We start from the raw sequence: 23,169 nt of genomic DNA, 5'->3' as shown, positions 1-23,169 counted from the left end.
CTTATTTGTAGGATTATTGTAAGGAGTAAATGACATAAAATAAGTAAAGTACTTAATATGGTGTTTGGCACAATGTAAGAACTTCGGTAAGTTTGGCTATTGTAATTATTATTATAAAAAGGTAATTTGATGCTTAAAAAGTTACCATGACTCAATGACATAAATCAATTTCAGAGCAAAAACTGGAAGCAAGTTTCTCCAACCATTATTCTGTGTGGTTTTCAATATTTTAGAATAGTCCTCTGATGCAAAGATGTATTTACACATTCTCACAGCATTTAATTAGCAGCAATCTATATAGATTTTATTAGTTCACTTGTAGTCTCTATAAAGACCTTCATAGTCATTTGATAGACACCAGAATCTTAGCTCCACAAAGAGTAGCCTTTAAAATGTTTTAGTTTTCATTAGGGGCTAATTTCAATCCTCTTAGAATTGACCAACTGGAAATTGGTCCAATTATCCAACAGATGTCATGTTTGTTAAGGTTACAGTGGAGAAATGGAGGCAACATGAACATTAGAAGAGAGAGAAGCTGCCTGTCAACTGAAGCAGCTGCTTTAACCCACTGCCCAAATCCATCCTCATCCTAGGGGAAAAGAAACTTTAATCAGGACAACCACTTTATATAGTTTCTATTAATGAGAACTTTCTCATCATCAAAACTGTCATAGTGTGAAAAGGCTTCATCAATTACCAACATTCCGCATTAATTTCTATTAACCTTACACCCACATGTTTAATTTTTTAAACTTTCATTAACTTTTATTCACTTAGATAATGAACTCACTGAAGAAACATCGTAAGTTTAATTAGTGTTTAGGAGCCTCTCCAAAATATCACAAACTTCTCAGTTTATTCAAAGCAAAAATTAAAATGGCTTTTGCCTGAAGATCAGAATCACTGATAAAGATCAGACTTTTCATGCACATTGTCTTACCCCTAAACTATAGCTTTTCTTTTTAATCACTCTGAAGAGTACTGAGCTATAAGTAGAATATTTATCAGAATAAAACCATTTTTTCAAATGAGGATTATCATATTAATAATCAGATTATTTTAACTTCAGATAATACATTTATTTTGGCAGAGATAGAAGAACAAAGTGAATAAACTGAGACAGAAAATAGACTAAAATAACGATCATATGATGTTCATTTTCTAAATCTAAAATTAAGAAAAATAGTCCTTAAAAATCTACCATAGGCACAGAATGTCTATGTCATTCTTAGCTTAGAAAGGGATTCATGAAGTTCATAAAACAAGAAAATTTTATGAACTTATTTAGTTAAGTGCAATAGTTTTAAAACCAACACTGTAGTCCTCTTTTGGGAAATGAAGAGGTAATTCAACTATTAAAGTTTTTAAAAAATGTTTAGGTCGACATTTAAAATAAATCAATCTACCAGACACTATCAGTGTTAAAGTAGATGAATGAATGCATGCTGTTACAAAATATATCAACTAGGTAATTCAATAATTTGTAAAATAAAGCTTAAAAATCATACAAAAAAGGTCGATTTTGTATGCATCATCACTTTAACTTATATTCCTGAATTAGTATCCCAGATCATAAGATATATAATGTTATTCTACACCTGTTCATGTAGAAATGTATATCTAACCTCAACCATCACCAATATTTTCTCATGTTATTTTAAAACTATGCCTTATATTCTATTAAATAATTAAGAAGAAAAGTCATTTGGTTATTTTTCAAAAGGTTACTTAACTATTTTATACACAAACAGGCATTTTATTTCATTGGTATCTTTATAAAGCTTTAGCTAATCTTTATATTAGTTCCTCCCACTGACTCATAAGGTAATTATACATACCACAGTCTGATGATTGACTTGGATCACTTCATCACCAGCATGAATTTTTTTGCACCGATCTGCAGGTGACTAAATTTAACATAAAGGGAAAGATAAAGAACATAAATTTTATTAGCCATTTCCTCTCTCTGAAACACAATAATAAGTTCACCTCTTTAAATTAGAGCAATGATTTAATTACAATCTTCAAGGAATTAAGCTAACAAAAAAGGTTACTAGTATTCAACATACTGTTTGTATTCTAGGTATAACTAATGACAGAAAGTAGAAATGCAAAACAATGTATACCTATTTGTGTTATAAAAGACCAATATGTTTCTGAGAACATTAAGGGAAAATGATAATTGGCATTACCCTTTGCAAACTTTATACAGACAACCCTATTAGGCTCTATTGGGCAAGTGGTTCAAAAATACAATTTAAAACATTATTTTTTTTCACCTTGAACCTTTCTATTTGATACAAATAATTCACATTAACCTCAGCCAATAAGTATTTTCAAGTACATGTTTATAATCAATATAAAAGCTCTGTCAACTGGTGATTAAGTTCTTAGTTCATTTCATCATCAATACCATCAATTCTGAATAACTGAGAAAATTAAGAGATGAATAGTTTAAGTTACATTACGTACCATTCTCTCTTTAAATATCTAATTATAAGAACTTCTTATTTTTTATGTTCCTTATTTCTTATGTCTCATACAGTGTAATATGTTGGCAAACAAAACCACACCAAATAAATGAAAATGACTATATTTCCAAAGGAGGTAACAATTTTATGACTTTTTCCCTTTATTCTCATAAGAGATTAAAAACAAAAACAAACAAACAAGCAAAAAACCCTGGGAAACTAATATTGACAAGTTTTCTGAAGTCTTTAGAAAACTAAAATGAGGTTAAAGATAGACATTTTATAATATTGTAGGTATGGGTAATGAATTTAAAATACTATGTTATTTTTTCTCTAGTGACTACTGATTATTGATCACACACATTATTAGACACTTTAATGGTAATGCATATGGACTTTTGACTATATAGAAAATGTTTTAATGAAAATATATTTGTGTATTTATACATATGTCTGTGTTAATTTATCTATCAATTACAACTATAAATACTGTAATATTTATTCATTAATACCTATCGAAAGCTAATGAAGAATGATACCGTGATGGAGTCTACAAAGTAAAATGCTACTTTTGAGACACTGGAATAGGATTTATTTTAAAAATGATTTCCAGCTCCTTTATATTTTATTCATTTCCATTTCCCATTATTTCAAAAACAAAGAAGTCTTGAAACAATATTAACCTCAATTTAACAAGTTTTAAAATTTACAATAAAATTATTTGCTATAGGCTAGTATTAAAGATAAGGTGATATCCCAGGGAATTCCTATTACTGAAGTAATAACATAAGTATACTAATATTAAGAGGGTAGTTAATTTAGAATATGAACCTAAGAATGGTATCATAACAAGAAAAAAATTTTATGTATTTTACAGCATCTTTATGAGGTGGGTATATTTCCAAATCAGATAAGTACGATGTAACAATTCTGAAAAGTTTGTAAATCATTACTTTAATAGAGCTGTAACTATAGAGCCCGTCCTTGTGTCATTTGGCTCACAATAGATTTTTTCAAGCTGCGGTCCCCAATCTTTTTGGTACCAGGGACCGGTGCTCCTATGAGAATCTAATGCCTGATGATCTGAGGTGGAGCTGAGGCGGTGATGCTAGCACTGGGGAGCGGCTGCAAATACAGATGAAGCTTCACTAGCTAGCTGGCCAGCCTCTCATCTCCTGCCATGTGGCCTTGTTCCTAGCCATTATTGGTAGGAGGACCTAGGTTTGGAGATCCCTGTTTTAAAGGACAGTATGAAAAAAAAAATATCAGGCCAAAGGCTCTAAAAGAAAATGATAGCTTATACATAAAATTCAAAGAAACTGAAATAACTTTTTGCACACAAAAAGGGAACAGTCCTATAAATTATAGATTTTCAGCATTAAAAGGGATCCTAGAGATTTGTTGAAACTCCTCATTTTCCATATGAGAAAACTAAGAAACTAGGGTACAGCAAAGTAAAATAACTTATCCACATTAGTGAGCACCTTTACTAAGACTCAACACAGACCTCCTAATGATAAATCACTGAGGGTACCAAAGATAAAATATTTTCAAGAAAAAAGAATTAAATGATGAACTATTAATATTTGGTTCATATCTGAACTATTCACAGAATCAATCTTTCTTTGATTGCTTGTCAATTTATCAAATATTACTGAGTAATTAAAATGATCAATGCACAGTGCTCAACTTTCTTTTACAGATCCTAGACAATATAGGGATAACATTCTTACCAATTCTTCAAGAAACAGTTCAAAATCACAATTTCTGTGATTCCTTCTGATTTCAGTTGGCAGCATTTACTATTCTTTCCTTTGTCCATCTATGCAAATGTTACAACCTATTTACACAGTTAAACCCCCGCTTGCATACCTTAAGGGCAACAAGCTAATTTAATTTTTAAATTCTTTCGATAACCTAGCCCCATGCCTGAAACATAGCAGACATGAACAAAAGTTTGTTAAAATGAACAAATGAGTAAATAAACGATCAAAGGAATGATTCATCAATGACAAGAGTATAGTTTACAGTGTCTTACTGCATTTATAAATTTTAAGTAGTTCACAACATGCATTTGAATGATATTCTTGATCCCATATAACTCTTATATTTAATACCAAATGTGAAGCCAGTACAGCAATCCAACTGCAATATATTATTATGTGTTTTACCATTCACAAGAAACCAAGAGAACCCGGGGTGGGGGGGAAGGAAGGGAGAAAAAAATCAATAAATGATTAAAGTAATAGAAGAATTAGATGATGAGAATGTTGATTATTTTAAAAAGAAATTGCTAGTAAATGTTGAAGGAATACAGCATAAACATGAAATTTGTCAAAATTTCTAAAAGAAAAAAAATTCAAAGCTCAGCACCTCTTTAAAAGAGTAGGATGGGAATCCGGGACAAGCAAATGTAGGGATAATGATTTACTATGCTATTCAAATCTATTATACTGATGGTGTTAATGCCCAACATAATCACTTCACATTTCTGTGACTCTTATGCACAGTCTTTCACATTTATTAGCTTATTTGATTTTCTTTTTAAATTTTTAATTTTTTAAAAAATTAAGTTTATTGAGAGTGAGATTGGTTAATAAGGTTATATCGGTTTCAAGTGTACAATTCAATAATACGTCATATATATACTGCATTGAGTGTTCACCACCCAAAGTTTCATTTCCTTCTGTCAGTCACCATATATTTGACCCCCTCTACTCTTATCTACTTCCCCACTTCCTCCTTCTTTTCCCTCTGGTAACCACTAAACTGTTGTCTGTGTCTATGAGCTTGTGTTTGTTTGTTCGTTTGTCTAAATTATTTGATTTTCACAACGATTTAGAAAGGTATGTAGTGCAGATGATATTATTTCCAATTTACAGTTTAGGAAACTAAGGTAATGAGAGGGTGAATCATTTGCCAAAAATTACACTGCCATTGAGCTGCAGAACTGCTTGTAGGACTTCAGCCAAGGGATTCTGATCCACCACTTGCAGGAATTCTCACACAGGCTTGTCTCCATAGTTTTTGATTCAGTAGATCAGGGATGGGGCTTAAGAATCTGCATCTCTAATGAATTCCCAAGTTAGGCTGATACCGCTGGTCCAGGGAGGGCCTCACTGTGAAAATCACTGAGTATGCTGCCCCTCTCCACTGACTTAAGCTGAATTATACTAGCATTATATAAGTAGTCAGAAAGTATGACTTAATCTGATGCTTTTTTCTTACATGAGCTAAGTTTCTTAATATAAATAAACTATTTGACAGATGGAAGTAGATTCTTTTAGATGTCACAATAACTTGTCATGAACCAGAAAATCCTTAACAAAGACAAATCTCTTGCTGTGAACAGAAAACATCTAATTTACTTTAAGTAAATAGCTATTCTAAACTCAATAAACTGACTGAAATTCTCCTTAAACCAGCCCTTACTAACTTACTATGTCTTTTTAGGTTTATCTCTTAATCAGTTCATGCTCTCAGAAGTCAACCTCAATCATGGAGATATATACGTTGTTTAACAATAAAAGGAAAAACACACATCAAAATTTAAAATGTTATAATACTTACATTTTCTGTGGTTCCAGTAATTACATGGAGGCCATCATATGTTGATTTAATATACATACCCTAAGGAAAAAAAAGCATCAGAAAAAAAGTGAAGCACTTGACATGTTTCCAAGTACATTACAATCTCATTTACAAAAAATATTTTCCTATCAAATTAAGATTGCCACATGCTCCAAGGATGAATCCATGATTTAATGATGCTGTCTTTATATTACCTGAATGTTCTGGTTTCTAAAATTCGCCCGAAAAAGGCTGTACATAGCTTAATCAAATACTACTTGATAAGTGAATTGCCTACGAAACTTGTAAAATGCAGTATCATAATTCAATACCCTGAAGAACCCACCTCATTCCCCACAAAAATCCACACTATGTGTTCTGTCGCAAAATAAAAGTTACAATGGAAAATTAAAATATTGGTATGTTATTAGTTTATTATATTTGATACATATTATATAATAAAAAGTAGACTTCTACAGAACCACTTGAACTACAACTAACTGGATACAGAAGAGTAACAAGAGGCTGTTAATATAATTTTTTTTCTCCTGCTCTTTTGTGGTATTCTGCATTTTCTGCCTTTATTTCTTATTGATGAAATTTTAATAATTAAATCCAATAATCTCTATACCAATAATTAAGAGGTAACGCATGGCAACCCCTCTTTTCAGTAAGGAGGGCAAGATTCAATTTTCCATTTAAATAAAGCCATTTTGAGAACGCTTCATTAAAGTTTAAAGATTATCCAGCAATCCTGAAATTGTGCAAGCTTTATGAACAAATGAAAACTTTAAATTATAGGATTTTTAAAGGAAAAAAATATCATAAGAAACTATTCACATTTTAAATATTAAAATATTTTTATTTAAGTAAATAAAAAACAAAATTGATGATTTAGCAAATGGCCTTTTTAATTCTCTAAGGAAGATTTTGTTACTTTAAATTCTCTTTGGGGAAAAATTACCCAAGTTTTACCTATAAAAGTGCTCTGCATTTTCAAATATTCATTTCAAAAACAAAATAAGACTAATTTTAATAAACTTGAAGTCTGAACTATAATGAACTTAACCAACAATATCATCAGAAAAAGCATATATTTAAGCACTTATATAAAGTAGACAATTACTATAACATTAATTTCCCATACCTTTATGTAAATTACATATTTAGATACCTGAATGTATATGTGTTTTCACTGAAACAAGTAAGAAATAAAAACAAAAAGTGGTAAATTTCATGAAATGCAATTATTAAGAAATCACTGGGTAGATTTTAATTCTGAAAAGCCATTTCAATAATGTCCTATGTCCAAAATGTTGGTATCACTTCTAAAAATGGCTGAACCTGGATCTCTAATGTGAAACAAAATGAATGTTTTGAGGGTAATCACTTACCTGTAAACTCTAGTTTCTTAAGTGAAATGTCATCGCTTTATATAAATAAATAACTAACCTCAATACAAGTACAAATAGAAATTAATTAAGAAATTGGTTACAACTGTATGGTAATAGTCAACCTTAGACTGGTGACAAATGTATAACATACTTACTTTTGAAGTTAATATTTATTCCACTATTTATTGAAAGGTAAATATAATGATGCTATTATAGAACTTAGAAGAGGACAAGATCCTTGCAATCATTTCCTCCCCGCCCCAGGAATTAACAAAATGACATCAAATTAAAACAAGTTCTTAAAGTATATTTGTAAGAGCTAAACATTAAATTTTGTTTTAGTCTTTTACATAGAAGGATTGTTAGACAATAGAATAGAAAAAGAGTGAAAGAAATAATACATATTGCTTGGACATACAAAACAATCATCATTCATCACTATTTGTTACCGCCATTGCTAATATCTACTTGTTACAATGTGCCAGAGATTGTTTTAAGTGTTTTACATTTATTTCACAATAGCCTGTGTGGTAGAAACTATCATTACCTCTGTTTTAGGGATAAGAAAACTGAGGCACAGAGAAGCTGGGGGTCTGCCCAAGGTGGTGAAGCCAAGTTTCTGGCCAAGGCAGTGGAACTCCAGACCACACTCTCAACCATTAGGCTCCCAATTTATTGGTTTATTAACAAGAGAGTTGTATACATTTGCTTTTCTTATTAGAATATAACATTTGGCGACTATAGATAGTAAAGTGAAATATCTGTTTAACATCTATTCTAAAATACTAAGACCTCTTTAGCACGCCTTTATTATGTGCAATGTGGTTATAAAGAGTAACTGGGTTTGATATTTTACAAATTTACTTTAATCACCCATTTCTTCTGACAACTATAAGCTAAAGTTGATTATATTTATCTCCACACTTCTTTTAACACTGTGCATTACTGATTATGAATTAAGATGTTTTGCAAGAGCTCTAAACAATCTCATAAATGATTAAGTCATAGAGAAAGTCTAGTATCCTAAGATAAATCTTACAGTCATTGAGTTAATAAAAACTCATGGAGATAATCTAGTTATGACTCTGGAAATAAAATCTGTGTGTAATTGTACATACCAGGAACTTTAAAAATGGCAATAGTAAACCAAAGCAAGTATCTATTAGTTATAGGAAGAGGATCTCATCATTATTTATACATAATTAAATGTTATATGATTTAGGTTAAAGCTATTTTTTTCAGATGGATAAAATGTTTAAAATGCTTAAATAAAGAAGCTATGTATAGATTTCAATTCTAGCAACTTCATTGTTATGAGCAATAGAAAAGAAATAAAACACGTTTAAAATGTCATAAAGAATGAAGGTATTCTGTTTTATGCAATATTTTCATTTCTAACCTCAATAAGCCATTTGTTATAACTACTTTTAATAATCAAAATTAACATCATTATCCTTTTTATCTCCCTCTGGTAGTGCTAGTGAGAAAAATGGCCAAAAGTCAGGCACTAAAATAACCTAAGAGAAGAAACAAGTTGCTTAGATGAGCTTCAAACTAATCATCTTCTGAATAATGAAGAGTCCACAGAGCTACATCTGATCACTTGTTCACCTCTAAGAAAGGGTCAAACAGCAGGAGGATGTGTAATTCAAATGGCTCTTTTTTTGGAACTGAGACAAACCTGGGCTTCCATTTCATCAAAATCTTCATTCTTTCCTTTTTCCTGAAACCAATTAATTAATTCTGGAGCTGACTTGAACAGCTCCCTCTCTCCTTCTTAGCTTGCCAAAATGACATTTGCTTCGCTCTCTCTCCAAACGTTGGTTAACCAATGGGAGTCAAAGGAACCTCACAGTCAAGTCAATGAAATAAGGCATATTTGGAGATAGTCCAAGTGCCTAAATAGCAAAAGAACTCTCTGAGGCCAAGAGATTTCCTTCCTCAAGGATGTCCCACCAACCCCTTATTCTCTATTCAACTCATCTCTTGGCTCTGATTTAGTTTAGATACTTTCTAAGAGCTCTTATTTTCCTTCTTTAATTTTCTACTCATTTTTATTGTTTAAAAGCATTTCAGAAACTAGTTTCATATTTTTCATCATAACTAAGCATATTCTCCACCATTCCTTATAATGCTCAGGTCCTAGGAAATTTTACAAATTAAACAGAAAGTTGATGAACAATTTATCCAGTTTATCAGTGGAAGAACAAAGTAGCTACCTTTTGTCTATGAGAGAGCCTCCATTTTGAAACTGGCAGAAGACTTTCTGCAGATGTTTCTAAGCTAATTAAACATCACTAAAGCTTGGTATTCTCCCACATCTTTCTATTTATTTCCTTCATTTACCATTTGGACACTTCCTATGGTTAAGCACATGCTAAATGTTACCCAAATCCTCAAATCTATTTATTCAAATGTGACTGACTAAACGTAAAGATGGCTGATTTTTAAAATGATACCCTGAATAAGTCATGTAAAATTTCTCTTTAGTCATCTCCCCTTTAATATAAATCACAAGAAATAGCTTTGTAGTTAGCTCTTTTTTTAGTTGTCTCTTTTCCTGCCTCTGAAATATCTTCTCAATAAAGTATTGCCAATTGTCTTTTAAAACTAAATTTCTCTGGAAGAAAAAAATTGCTTGGATGAGCTTCAAACTAATCATCTTCGGAATAATGAGTCCATGGAACTATATCTGACACTTTTTCACCTCTGAGAAAGGGTCAAACAGCAGGAGGACATGTTATTCAAATTTTAAAGTCATCCTCCTAAACTTCTCGTATCTCCCTTTAGCAATTCCAAGTTTAAATGTGGGATAATGGAACAAGCATTGCTCAGATGTATTCATTTAGATTTACCTCAACTTAAATCCTGCCTCTATTGTGTATTACCGATATGTGATACAGGGGAAATTGATGAAGACTTCTCATTTACACAATGAGAAAATTAATACCTACTCCACAGAGTTGTGAGGAAAATGCCTGGCAAATGGTAAGCACTCATTTATTCTCTTTTCTCAGTCTTTCCCAGACTATTTAATTGAATCTGGTTCCTAGCATTTTAAGTTTGTGACTATTCCAAAGAGCAGACCCAGATCTATTTTTTTTTCAAATTTAAAGCTTTATAAAGGCCTGTCCAGGCCTATAACTTTATTTAAAAATCAAGTATTCATAAAGTCCAATAATTAGCCTTGTGTTGACTCACTTCATGTCGTTATTTTTTCCCCACGGTATCAGTAGAAATTAGAGGAAAAAATAAAATCAGGCTCTTTTCTCAGAACAATACCATCCTTAGAACCATAGAATCAGAGAACTACAGGGAGCTTTAGAGATGATCTAGTCCAGCCTTCCTGACCTCCAAATTCTACAGATAAAAATATCAAGGCCAAGGAATTTAAATTTACTCTCCCACTTCCCCCAGATCACATTCACAGCAATATTTTATGTAAGTGATTTGTATCTAGGTGTCCTGTCTCCTAGTCTAACACAACATTGTAATTGGTTGATAATTTCCCACTTTACAAATCAAGCTTAGAGAGCTTCCCTTCCTTCATAACTACTGAAAGGGATGTAGAAAGGAAAATCTTTGATTTTATAGGTTAAAAGGTGCTTGAAATAAAACTGGACTTTGTAAAGGCAGCCACAAGGAATAAGTAAGAACTAAAAACCATAAATATTACTTCGAATTAGTTTATAAATGTTAGAAATAAGCTCTTAAAACTAATCAAAGTTATATTTAACACTTATGGGTTATGATGATGACATGCTTGCTGGCTATCTGATATTCTGATTTCCATTTTCCCAGGAAGACACGGATAAAAGCCACAAAAGCCTGAAGAAGTATGGTTACCTAAAAGTAATTTACCAAATATTAAAAGTCAATCTATAGATGAAATGGCTTTAAATTGAAAAATCACTCATAGCCAATGAAGGCTTTGCCCTCTGAAATAGTTATATACATACATATTTAACTGAAGAAGAAACATGACGTAAAAAGCTAAACCTGCTTAGAGATCTTTAAGACCATATTATCTGAAATAGATTATTAATGCTAGCTTCCAAGATTTCTATTTTCTAAAACATCATTAATTGCAATCTTTGGAAAATTCTACAGGGAGAAATTAGAAACACTGTAGCACCAAGCTAACATGTAACAGGTGTGTAATAGGTAAGATACCCTCCAGCCACTTTCTTGTTGTTTTTTTTCCTGTTTTGAAACTGGCTGCATACTTATAGATGTTTTTTGTCTCTCCTTCATTAATATTAATTTTATGTACTTTCTTTCTAGAGGCTCAAAAAGGAGAGCTCTCCTTTGGGTTAAATTCAGAAGAAATACAATTTTTAATCAGGTGAACAAAATATAGATGATTACCTTTATTATTACATAATTTAAAAAATAACATCTCATGGATGTTAGCCTAGTTTACCCACTCTAAGGGAAGAGAGAGCTATTAAAAGCAGAATAAACCAAAGCAAAATAAATGAAACACCCACCTGCATGGGTGTTAACACTGTGGTTTTTACTATTAAACTTACTTAAACTTCCTTTAAACCTAAGGAACTTTGGTAAGGAATGAAAGAACACAATAAAAGCCAAATTATTACCAAAGTAAACAGGGTAATTCAGAAATCACTGTTTTTTATTTTCTTTCATCTTCATTTATCTTCATAAAACTTCTTATCATGACAAACTCCTACTAGACGAAAATACCAAAATGTTCAAAGTTTGTTAAAATTCATGGATTCTCATATTCGGATGCTGCTTTGCCCACATCATTAGCAGTCCACTAACGGATGGTGGCTTTGATAAACATGGTATCTCTTACCAGCCCTTCACTTGGTTTGATGTTTGCCAGCTGAATCACTTCCAGGTGGGCTGACTGTGAAACCAGAGGATCCGATGACAGGGATATGATATGGTCACAGACGCCAGAAAGAGTTTTACACTGAAAACAAAAAAAATTTAAAAAATCTGATAAACGCATGTCGTAAGTAAGTAGTTGGTATTTTATTCTATAAAATCTCCATTAAAAGGTATTCAGGTGAAAAAAAATACACATGCACAACACACACCTATATTCTAAATTATTGATACAAGAACTATATATGAAAATATTTAAGGAAGTTATAGTTATGTTTTATTTCCACTATTTGATTCATCAGACCTAAAAGAAAATGATTGTTTCTAGACAACCTTAATAATCTGAGAACTTCCTGATAACCATCACCGGATTAAACTAAATTCGATAATTTCAAAAACCTTGATGATCAGAATAGTTAAAAAAAAATCCAGCCAAGGTCCAGGTAAGATGAATCTCCCAAATCTGCCTAATGAACTCCTCCTACTTATTCATCTATACATTTCCACCCAAGGTTATCTTTGTATAAAGTTTCCGACCTCCTCCAGGCAAAGTTGGGCACTTCTTCAATCCTGCATTCTCAGCATTCTATGAACAGTCTATAATTGTATGATAACTACGTTCTGAAGCCCTCTTGAGGCGGGGACCATGTCCTACTCATCTCTGACTTCTCTTTCTCCCCCACCTACTACCTGACACCCACACCAGGTAGTCAGATCCTAGAACATATAAGGTACTCAATAAATATGAGTTGAATATAGTGAAGAGCAAATGAGCTTTAACAATGAGTGGCTTGACTGAGGAAAGAAAGTTAGTGCTTTAGTTAGGGTAAATCCATTCACACTGATACAAAATAATAGATTTAAAATACATGCATAATGGTATGGTTAAGACTTACACATAGAAAAATCATGAAGAAAGTGGAATGAGTAAATGAAACTTGGAATATAATGCCCTAAAATATGCTGGCCCTTACATGCTTCACAGACTCTCTTCGTACTTAATAAAGTCTGGTGCCCATCTTTGAGGGTTTTGTTTGTTTACTTGTTTTTGTTTTTCCCCTACTGTAGGAGAAACTATTTTTTATAGCAATCAAAATGCTATCTTCTATCCATCTCCAACAAGTTACATTTGTTCTGTGACCATGCATTGCCTTACTGTAAAGAACAGAGATTTTTTTTCACCTTGAGCAGATAATAAGGACTCTCTTTTTATTCTGCATTCTGTAATTGGTCCACAGTCTCAGTGTACTCAGGGTTCAGCTTCTTCACAGGACAGAAACTGTCAGACTAAATTTCCCACTGTGTTCACAAACCTGCTTTTCAAGGCTGTACTTTTATTGTGGCTATCAGCCCCTAAAGATAGACATAAGCTAGCACAGTAGCAATATCCATGGAAAGAAAGTGGGTTTGATATGAAGACAGAGGTAGGCAATTACCACACTGTCGGTTACTTGCTGTGTGACTGTGAGCAAGTTATTTTTATATCCCTGAGGCTCAGTTTCTTCATAGAGAAAATGGGGTAATAAAAATTACTTTCTGTGGTTTACATCCCAAATCAGGATAATATATTTTAAAAAGAGCCCAATATGGCCCCTATGAAAAGAAGACACTAAATAAATGCTAAATCTCTCCATGTTGCTTTCTCTAACATCCAAGGGTTCAATCCTTACTTGTGGGATGGATTATATGTCATTATTGTTAATCTTATGGCCTTGCTGACCATCTTATAATGACCAGTAATGCATGATCATGATAGAGTTCCCAGCTCTTTACTCTCTCACGTTCAAGTCTCAGCTCTTTCTCATGTTCGAGTGCTCTGAAATACAAATTATCCTAAAGAGCTGCCAAGCAAAGTGTCAACAGGAACCCTCCTCCCCAAGCAGGGAAGCCTACAGGGCCAGCTTTATGGGCCTGTGACCTGTCAAGTCACACAAGGGCCTGCACTTAGTGTTACTCTCTGCTGTTGCCATCTGGGAATTCTTGTTTTTGAACAAGGGGCTTGACATTTTAATTTTGCACTGTCTCACATATTATGTAGCCCATCCTGGGACTCCAGTCTTGGTGTGTGTGTGTGTTTTTTTTTAAATTCCTTTTGAAAATATTCATCAATGGCCATGGGAAAAAGGACAGAATGGCAGCAATTTACATATGAAAACTGGCTGCAGTTCAAATTGCTGCTGTTTGACAGAAAGATAAACACTTTGGGGCAGATTTAAATCTTTTAACTTTTCTTTTCCTCCCATATGTGGTTACTTCTTCATTCTTATTTTCTCTTTATCTCAAGAGGGGAGATATTGTTAATTCTGAAGGATTTCTATAAAGAACACTTGGATTGCATGATAATCTGAAGGTTACTAAACTAGTATGCTAAAAAGAATCCTCTATGGTTTCTACAAGTTGAAGCATATTTCAAAAGAGTCCAATGTATAAATAAATAGGAAGGTAACGGATGTATATAAATGGCTCATGTGTGAGCATTACAACATTCAGGGCCTCGTATGATACCCTGGTAATGAGCAATGGTAGCTCTCCTATTCAAGCATTGAAAGCACTTAGAAGTGGGATAGAAGGGAAAAAGGCAAAAATACTAGACTGGAGACATTTTTTACAAAACTAATACCATTTAAATCCACTGTATTAGGTTGCAAATCATCTTTTTTGTTTCAGATTTCTCCAGTAATTATTATTTATTTATTTAATTGTTTTTGCAAAAATACCGGCTATGTGCCAGATCTGCTGGGAATACGAAGGATGAGTAAAATATTGTCTTTACCAGCAAAACTAACAGGATTGAATGAAGATCTTGGAAAATAATAATAGAAAGATTAAAAAAGAAACTTCACTAGAACTCTGCTGCCTGTTTGAGAGATAATGTACTAGAACCTTTATATTGCAGCATTTGGCACTTGACTAAATAAGCCAATAAGAAGTGGTATAAAATGGCCTGGCTTTATATGCTAATTCTACACTCATTACTGCAGTATACATCAAGCCACTGCAGGAAATCACATTAAGACTACAATGGCAAAGTTCTGGGGAAATTATTTACCATGTTCTTGTAAAAAGTAAATTTGCTCATTCAGTAAAATCGTGTAATATTATGTTGTTATCATTTTAAAACACAGTATTATCTATTGCTACTGACAGTGTATTCTAGAAAATGAAAATTATAATACAGCAAGAAAAATACATTCTTTATAACTGTAAGTTAATTAACATCAATGTTATAGAACACCTATCATGTGTCTGACACAATGCTAAATACTTCACATTCATTATCTCATTTATCCTTATAACAACTTCCTGAAGTAGGTATTATTATCATCAGTTTAGCAGATGACAAAGCATGGCTAAAAAAACAGACCGACGTCATTGCCTTGCCAAAAGAAGGACTTGAATTCTTAATCAGTATTCTTACCACTTCTTATTTCAATCCTTAAATCTCAACTTCTTTTTGATGAATTTCATTTTGTATTGTTTAAAATCTATATCTGTATTAAATGGATGTTATATAACACATTGAAATTACATAGTATAATGAAATATAAGGTCAGCCTGCAAGCATTCTTCCAACTTACAATGCAGTTTAAATATGGAGAAGAACTGAGACTGTGAAGGACAGTCTTGGGGAAATGAAAAGCAATTTTAGCAGCAGGAGGACATCTCCATTCTAGCTAGAAGATGACTGGTAACCACTGGTATGAGGGGGAGTCTTCTGCTATGTTTGCCATATTTGTACCCCCAAATTTTAAATTCTATTTATCTTTTAAGAGTTCTCAAAATAAAAAAAAATGATTCTGTTATAAACCACTCAAGATGGCAAAAAAAAGGATTAGTCACTGAATAGTAGTTAACAGACAGGGGTAGCTATGACATAAGAACCTTTTAAAACAGAAGTGTGTCAAAGGCTGGATTTAATGGTATTGCGATTTTTTTCTTTCCAGTTGTTTATATTATAAGGAAAGAGTACAATTCACAAACAGAATTTAAATCAGTATTCAAAAGTATTATTCTATATACACGTTCCCAAACACAAGGATTTCTTGCTCATATAAAATAAAGGAGAAACAATTTTTTAAACTTAAAAAACTAATATAATAGAAAATTTCAATTTTAACCCAAGGTATCAATTATATATGTATACAGCAAATATTAAGAGTTTCAAATAGCTTCAGAAAGCAAACGTAGTTGCAAATAAATAAAGGTCATATGAATTTTGTTTCAACAAGGCCTAGAAAACTCTGCAATTCCTTTAGCTTTCAAACTCTGATGGTGGTAAAAAAACAGAACAAAAAAATTAGCAAAATGAAAAGAAAACACCACTGTCACCGCTGCCACCTCCACTGCTGCAGCCTCAGCCACCTCTGCCGTCACTACTACTGCCAGCTCCTTCAGCTATTCATTCAACAATCACCGAGTATCTGCTGCATGATTCAAATGCCAACTACTGTGCTCAAGGATTTCACAGCCTGGGAATATATCTCTGGTAATGTATATGGCTTTGTCTTTAATATCACTGACATTAAATATGTGGCCCTTGGGTATCCAATAATGAAAAATAAGAAATAACACTTTAAAATAATAATCACTTAGGAATGATGAGGTCAGTACCAACCAGCGACAGACCATCAGTCCCAAATGTGTACCTACTTTGATGAACAAGAAGTGGACTCATGGTATTTGCAACTTTCTTCCAACTACTGGCCTGAGACATCTTAGTCTGAAAGAAAGGTGGTATAAGAGGCTCCACCACTTCTCTGATTTCTCATAGGGAAATAGTCAGCTGGAAACCAGAACCGGATCTGGGAAAATCTCCATTCTATTTGCCTGCTCTCTTGGGGGCAGGAAATAGAGCCAGGCAGGTTTGCAGTGGGTATCCTGGCAGATAAGAGAGCACTCATTAGAGGGCATGCACTTTCCAGGCTCAAGATTAACAAGGGTGTAGACATATCAGTGGCTCAACTAAAATGTAGGTTATTAGGAAGGAAGATTATTTCATTTTACTTCAGATTCAAATAGCAGAAATGAAACAGTTCATTATAATTGGATGAGCTTCTGGGAAATCCAGGCACTATATATACAGTTTGTGGACAAATAGGGTATAAAAAGCAGAGACTGGGAGCAATGTGCTCACTTACAGTTGAGAAATTCAAAGTTGCCATATGTGTTTTACTGGAGAAAAGAGCTTATTACATTGTGTCAGTTATGAATTTATTGGCTCTTAGCTCCAAATTCACCCTTCACTGCTTGCTCTGTCATAATGGCCAGGACTCTGTAAGCATTTTGCTTTACATTGAGCACAATGTTAAGTTTTTGTCAGTAGAGGGCGCTGGAGGGACATCACAGGGGAAAAGAGGCTTCTCCAGGTTCCTTTGTGCTGTGTTTTGCTTCTTCTTGCTCCTGCTGCATGGTCCATCAGTGATGCACATGTGTGGGGCATCCAGGGGTGCCCAGACCATGGAGTCCTTCAGTGATCTCGCAGCCTCAGCCTGGGCTCGGTGACCACCATCCTGTGGCCCTCTTGGCCTCATAACCATGGCTGCTTCCCAATTGCTCTGTCAGCCCTCCCACCAGCATCACTTGCCTGCATCTTGAAAGGTTGTTTCTTGCTTGCCTAGCAACTGTGGACCAGCTACAGCTTAGTCAACCCAGTGAAGCTGCAACCCTACAGCTCCAATGATCTCTGACCCTCAGCCTGGGGTAGGGTGTCTTCCCACATGTGGTCCTTCCTTAGGTACCCCCTGCCACCCCGTCTCCACACCCAAGCCCAATCCTAGGGCATGTTTTAGAGTCTCTTTACATCTGTGTAGGTACTCTTCTATCATAGTTTAATAATTATTTGTTTAAGTTTCTGTGCGATTTGTCTCCAGATGAATTTAATTACTTTGAAGAACTCTTTATATTTACAGTGCCTATAATTGTAGTTTAAAAAAATCCATAGTGTCTTTGATCACATAAAGAATGGTCTCAGATGAAAATAGTCCTTCAATTTATGTGGCTACACTGTTTTCTACTGATTTGTGAGTCAGTTACCAAAGAATCATGGCATTTAAACCTTAGAAACCACAGCTGCAATCTTCCAACTTCATCAGAGAGGCTAATTTAGTTTGCTCACAGCTAGTAAGTGCCAGAACGGGGTCAGGACACCAAATCTTTTTAACTCTTAAATTGGTGCTCTTTCTACCACATTACTCTGCCTCAGACTTCCCAAGAAAAACAAATACTCTTTGAGAACAAGGATTGTACGGTCAGAGTTAGTCTGAATATGAAAGCATTTTCCAATGCATAATGTGTTCGGCAAATGTAATGTTAGCAAGAACGGCAATATAAATATACTGACTTACATCCTGTCTATCCAAATCATAGTAAGACACACTAAAAACCGATTATTTCAATTCGATTCAATTATTTATGGCCACATTTCCTTTAGTATATATACATGCTTTGTTTTTTTGGTCTCAGAAAAGACAAACATTTTCTACTCCCATCATATTCTATCTGGATTTCTTCTTTCTTGCATGGGACATTGGTTGTAGAGAAGTTAATTTACAGTTAAAATAATTTATAAGGCAATTAATCACAAAAATATCAAAACCTGAAGGTAATCTAATACAACACAAGAAATCAAAGCCTATTTCAGTAAGTATTAGTATCCTTCTTCAGGTTGACCACAAAGACAGGGACAGGGCCAAGATAGAAGGGTCACAGCAACTGTAAAAGTAAAGAAGCATCTTGATGCTTTCCATCTATAAAACTCAGTATTAAAATGCATTTTTAAATGAGATTGACCATAATTTGTATGTTCAAATATCTGCAGTTACAACAAAATGTCAACCATACAAAAATATTCAGTTTGCAATGGTCCAAGATCACAGGTTTAAGAGAAGTCTAGCTAGAATTGACAAAGCATCAGGGACCTTCTGAAGACTAAAATTATTTTTGTGACATCATTAGAGTACCACTGTTAAAAAAATATCTAAAGATAAAATACTAATATGGTCATTTTAATTTTGTTATGGGGCATGCTGTTATTCTAGCACTTATATCTTCAAGGTTTGGGGCAATCAGGAGAGGAAAGCTATATTTACATAAATAGATTGTGTGGCAAAGTCTAAAATGAGCTCTTAATTTTCTCTTCTAGGCTTTTTCTCTTAGACCTAACTATTGGTTCTGTTTTAGCCATTTCTAGTTTAGATAGCAGAGAAGGCACAATAATCTCAGCCCAGACTAAGTTTAGGAGTAAAGAATTCATATATTTAAAGACAGGAAAAAAAATTACACAGAATGTTTATGAAATAAAACAAGTAATGTGCTGAAATAAGCCTAATTCATGATCAAACCTAAATAAGTAAAAAATAAAAAAGCTTGGAGAGAAAAAAGAAGAAGAGCATTCATGAGAATGCCCTGTAAACTCCAAAGTAGTAAACAACTAAAAGATAACACTAAAATAATAAAATAAGCCTTCACTATATTTATTCCTCTCATTATCGTTATAAAAATAACAGGAGTAAACTACTAGCACATAGCAAGTGCCATATATAAGACCAAACTGTTGATTAGTCTAAAAGGTTTATGTGAGCTTAGCACAATCTGATTTAAACAATGTGACATAATGATCATACTTGGCCTGGGTTTTCTGTGAGTTTATCAAAGTGGACAAGTGTTCCAGGCTCACTAATGAGAGCAGCAGGGCTATGACAAGCAGAGTAAGTTTGCTAAAAGCATGAGGTCTGAAATGGCTTCTCAAAAGTGATTTTCTCTCCTGATGCAAAGACTGTAGTGAAAAGTGGGAGTGAGGAGATAGGGTACAGAACTGAAGAGAATTCCAGATTTCCTACAACTGATTTACTATATAAAACAAGGATCTGTTCAGAGCAAGAACAGATGGGCTCCACATGCCAGAGAAAGTGCAATAAGAACCAAAGCCTGAGAGGAAAATATCAAATCGACAGAGGTGAAATATATTACTATTTATCATTAGTCAACAATCACTCAGATACATAATACATTGATTATCTGAATTTACTTTTGTCCTTTAGGGTTACATTCTGCCATCTGTTCCAATATATTTAAAGGCAAATTTCAAGGAAACTCAAGCTGTCCAATCTCCTTTTTTCATTCTCACATTTCATACTGAAAGACATCTCTGTCTAACCAACCCTCTTTTCTATCCATTTTTTGGGTCTTTAGAGTCTACTACTTTCTAATTTTAAGCATAAACAATTTTTAAGATAAGAAAAGTAAAAAGGAAATCTAGCCTAAGGATTGTTCAAATCACTTCTGACTATTTCACTATGTGAACCATAAAATTATCCATTAAAAGTCATCAGCATTATAAATATAATAAAATAAATACATACTTAAATTTTTTTTTTCATTACAGAAGCAGTGCAAACGAGAAAATTGGGAAGATATTTGAAACAAATGAAAATCAGAAATTATCTTACCAAGCTAATGCAATAAATATTAATATAGAATATTTCCTTTTTCAAATTTCAACAGTGCTTTATTCTGTGTTTATAATGGTTTTAATCTGGTTTTTACTTAAGATTATCATTTAGAATCCTTCCTTTAACATTAGCAAATAAATATTTTAGGCATATTTATAAATATAATCTATCCATAAATTATATATTTGCAAATGTAATTTCAAATAGTAACTATTAATAGTAAATATTTCATCCTGTGAATGTACCATAGTTTACGGAAGCATAATGCTATTTCTTATTTCTCATTGTTACATTAGCTGCTAAAAGCACTTTCTATAGAAAATGTTATTGTATCTTAGAATTTATTTTTAGACAAGATTCCCAGGGTATTATCTTAAATTCTTAAATTCTTTCCAACTGTGTCACTTTGGGAAAGTCACCTAACCTTTATGATTCAGTTTCCTCATCTGTAAAGTGGCAATATAGTAATAATACTTAACTCATAAGGTTGTTATAAAGGACCAAATGTTTAAGTTCATATAGAGCACTTAAAATAGTGCCTGATGAATATTGCAAATACTACATAAATGTTAGTAAGAATGTTTTTGAGCCCTGAAATTGCCTAAGACTTAAAAAGGTTTTATGAATGTATATGTCTAGCAGTAAGGTAGGTCCATTATAATTTCATCAGACTCTCGACAGCAGTTAGATATTTTTAGTGTGTGTTATTGTCTGTGTGCTTGTATTTCATCACTCTTTTACAGGAATTTCTTGTTTTCTGAGGATAACTGCCACTGGAAAGCAATGGTAATCTTTGTGATTAAATTTAGGGATGCAGAGTTTATCTCTTTAAAAAAGATATAAATCTAATGAAATGTGCATTATCTTTTTGATTTATCACGAATGATCCTCATTTAAAAGAATACTAGCTAACACTCATATTTTTCTATCCCTCACTATCTGTTATAGATTCAATGTTTGTGCCTCCCTCACCGTGCCATATTCATATGCTGAAACCTAATCCTAGTATGATGGTATTTGACAGTGGAGCCTTTGAGAGGTGATTAGGTCATGAGGGTGGAGCTCTCTTGAATTGGATTAGTGTCTTTCTAAAAGAAACCCCACAGAGCTCTCTAGCTCCTTCCACAATTTGAGGACCCTCTGTAAACCAGAAAATAGGCCCTCACTAGACACCAAATATGCTGGCACCCTTATCTTTGATTGGCCAGCCTCCAGAACTGTGAGAAATGTTCATTTTTAAGCCACCCAGTTTATGGTATTTTTGTCAAAACAGCGTGAATGAACTATGAAACCATCTCATCTGATTCTTTTGTTAACCTCCAGTCCTTTGCTATCATAACTTTCCTATTCTGGAATTCAATTTTTACTTCATTTATTTGGTGAACTTATTCAAATGTATTTTCCTAAAAGGTACTTTAATGACTTTACTGATCTAAAAATATCTTTTTGTTGCTTTCACGCATGAATAATTTAGTTAGATATAAACATTTTTGGTCACTACTTTTCTTCAAAGATTTTTTGGATGTTGTTTTACTGTATTCTGGCAGTTATAATTTCAGAGTAGATATCTGAATACAATCTAATTTTTGTTTCTTTCAAGTCAAAAGCTCTCATCTCTCTCTTCCCACTGGTTGAATGAATACAGAGTTGCTTCTTGCCATAGAATCTGTAAAGTGTTACCAGAAAATATCTTAAAATTATTCTCTCCAATAAATTTTGACTTTTCTGAGTACTCCTAATTTTCCAATCTCCATTCCTAAATCATTCTATCTTTGTTTTCTATTACTTTCTTCCTCAGAAAATAACAATTAGTTGAAGGTGGGTTAAACTTAAGCTTTCCTCTATAGCCATTATCTTCTCTTTACTTTTTGTTTTTATTGATTTACTGAATATCTGCATGTCATTTAAGTTTACTTTGTATCTCATGGTTTCAATTTTCTGCAATATCCAGTCTGCTTTCTACTGTTTTCGGCATGGTTTCATTTCTATATTCATGTTCTTATTGTTACAGACTGTTTTCCTAGTTCATTTTACACTCAGCTTATAGTGACTTTACCTTCTTTATAGTATGGTATTCTATTTTAATACAGACAATGTTCTTTTGATTTCTGTTGAGAACATTAAACAGATGTTATTAATAAACTTACTTCATAAGGAAGGATTTTCTTCTAATATATTAGCGGATACTTCCTCTGCTCTTTCCCATTCTCTTTCTTTACTCATCCATAAGTAGAGATCTATTTCAGAAAAAGACACACCTCACAACTGTCCTGAGCTATCTCAGCTTGCTCAGGTGTTGAAGAGCACTTCGATGCTTGTATTGCCCGTGGTCAGTTCTCTTTCCTCTTGACAATTGTCTCCCCTGCCCTCCAGACAAAATAAAGATATAGGGACTGGGTCTAGGCTGAGACAGCTGAGGCTCGGATG

At 33.3% G+C, this 23,169-nt stretch overlaps 1 protein-coding gene across 6 annotated transcripts in view; it reads right to left on the bottom strand.

The window, feature by feature from the left end:
- CNKSR2 (connector enhancer of kinase suppressor of Ras 2) overlaps window positions 1–23,169 on the bottom strand; it is a 270,600-nt gene that overhangs the window by 128,593 nt on the left and 118,838 nt on the right. For all 6 annotated transcript variants that reach the window (XM_036226440.1, XM_036226442.1, XM_036226444.1 and 3 more), the window contains exons 6-8: window positions 12,258–12,377; window positions 6,042–6,101; window positions 1,839–1,907 (exon numbers count right to left, since the gene is read on the bottom strand). In XM_036226440.1, the coding sequence (XP_036082333.1) occupies window positions 1,839–1,907; window positions 6,042–6,101; window positions 12,258–12,377 (249 nt within the window). The remainder of the gene's footprint in view (window positions 1–1,838; window positions 1,908–6,041; window positions 6,102–12,257; window positions 12,378–23,169) is intronic.

Source organism: Rousettus aegyptiacus, unplaced genomic scaffold (assembly GCF_014176215.1).
Source record: "Rousettus aegyptiacus isolate mRouAeg1 unplaced genomic scaffold, mRouAeg1.p scaffold_m13_p_9, whole genome shotgun sequence".
Lineage (NCBI taxonomy): Eukaryota > Metazoa > Chordata > Mammalia > Chiroptera > Pteropodidae > Rousettus > Rousettus aegyptiacus.
This window is presented reverse-complemented; position numbering and strand designations above follow the sequence as displayed.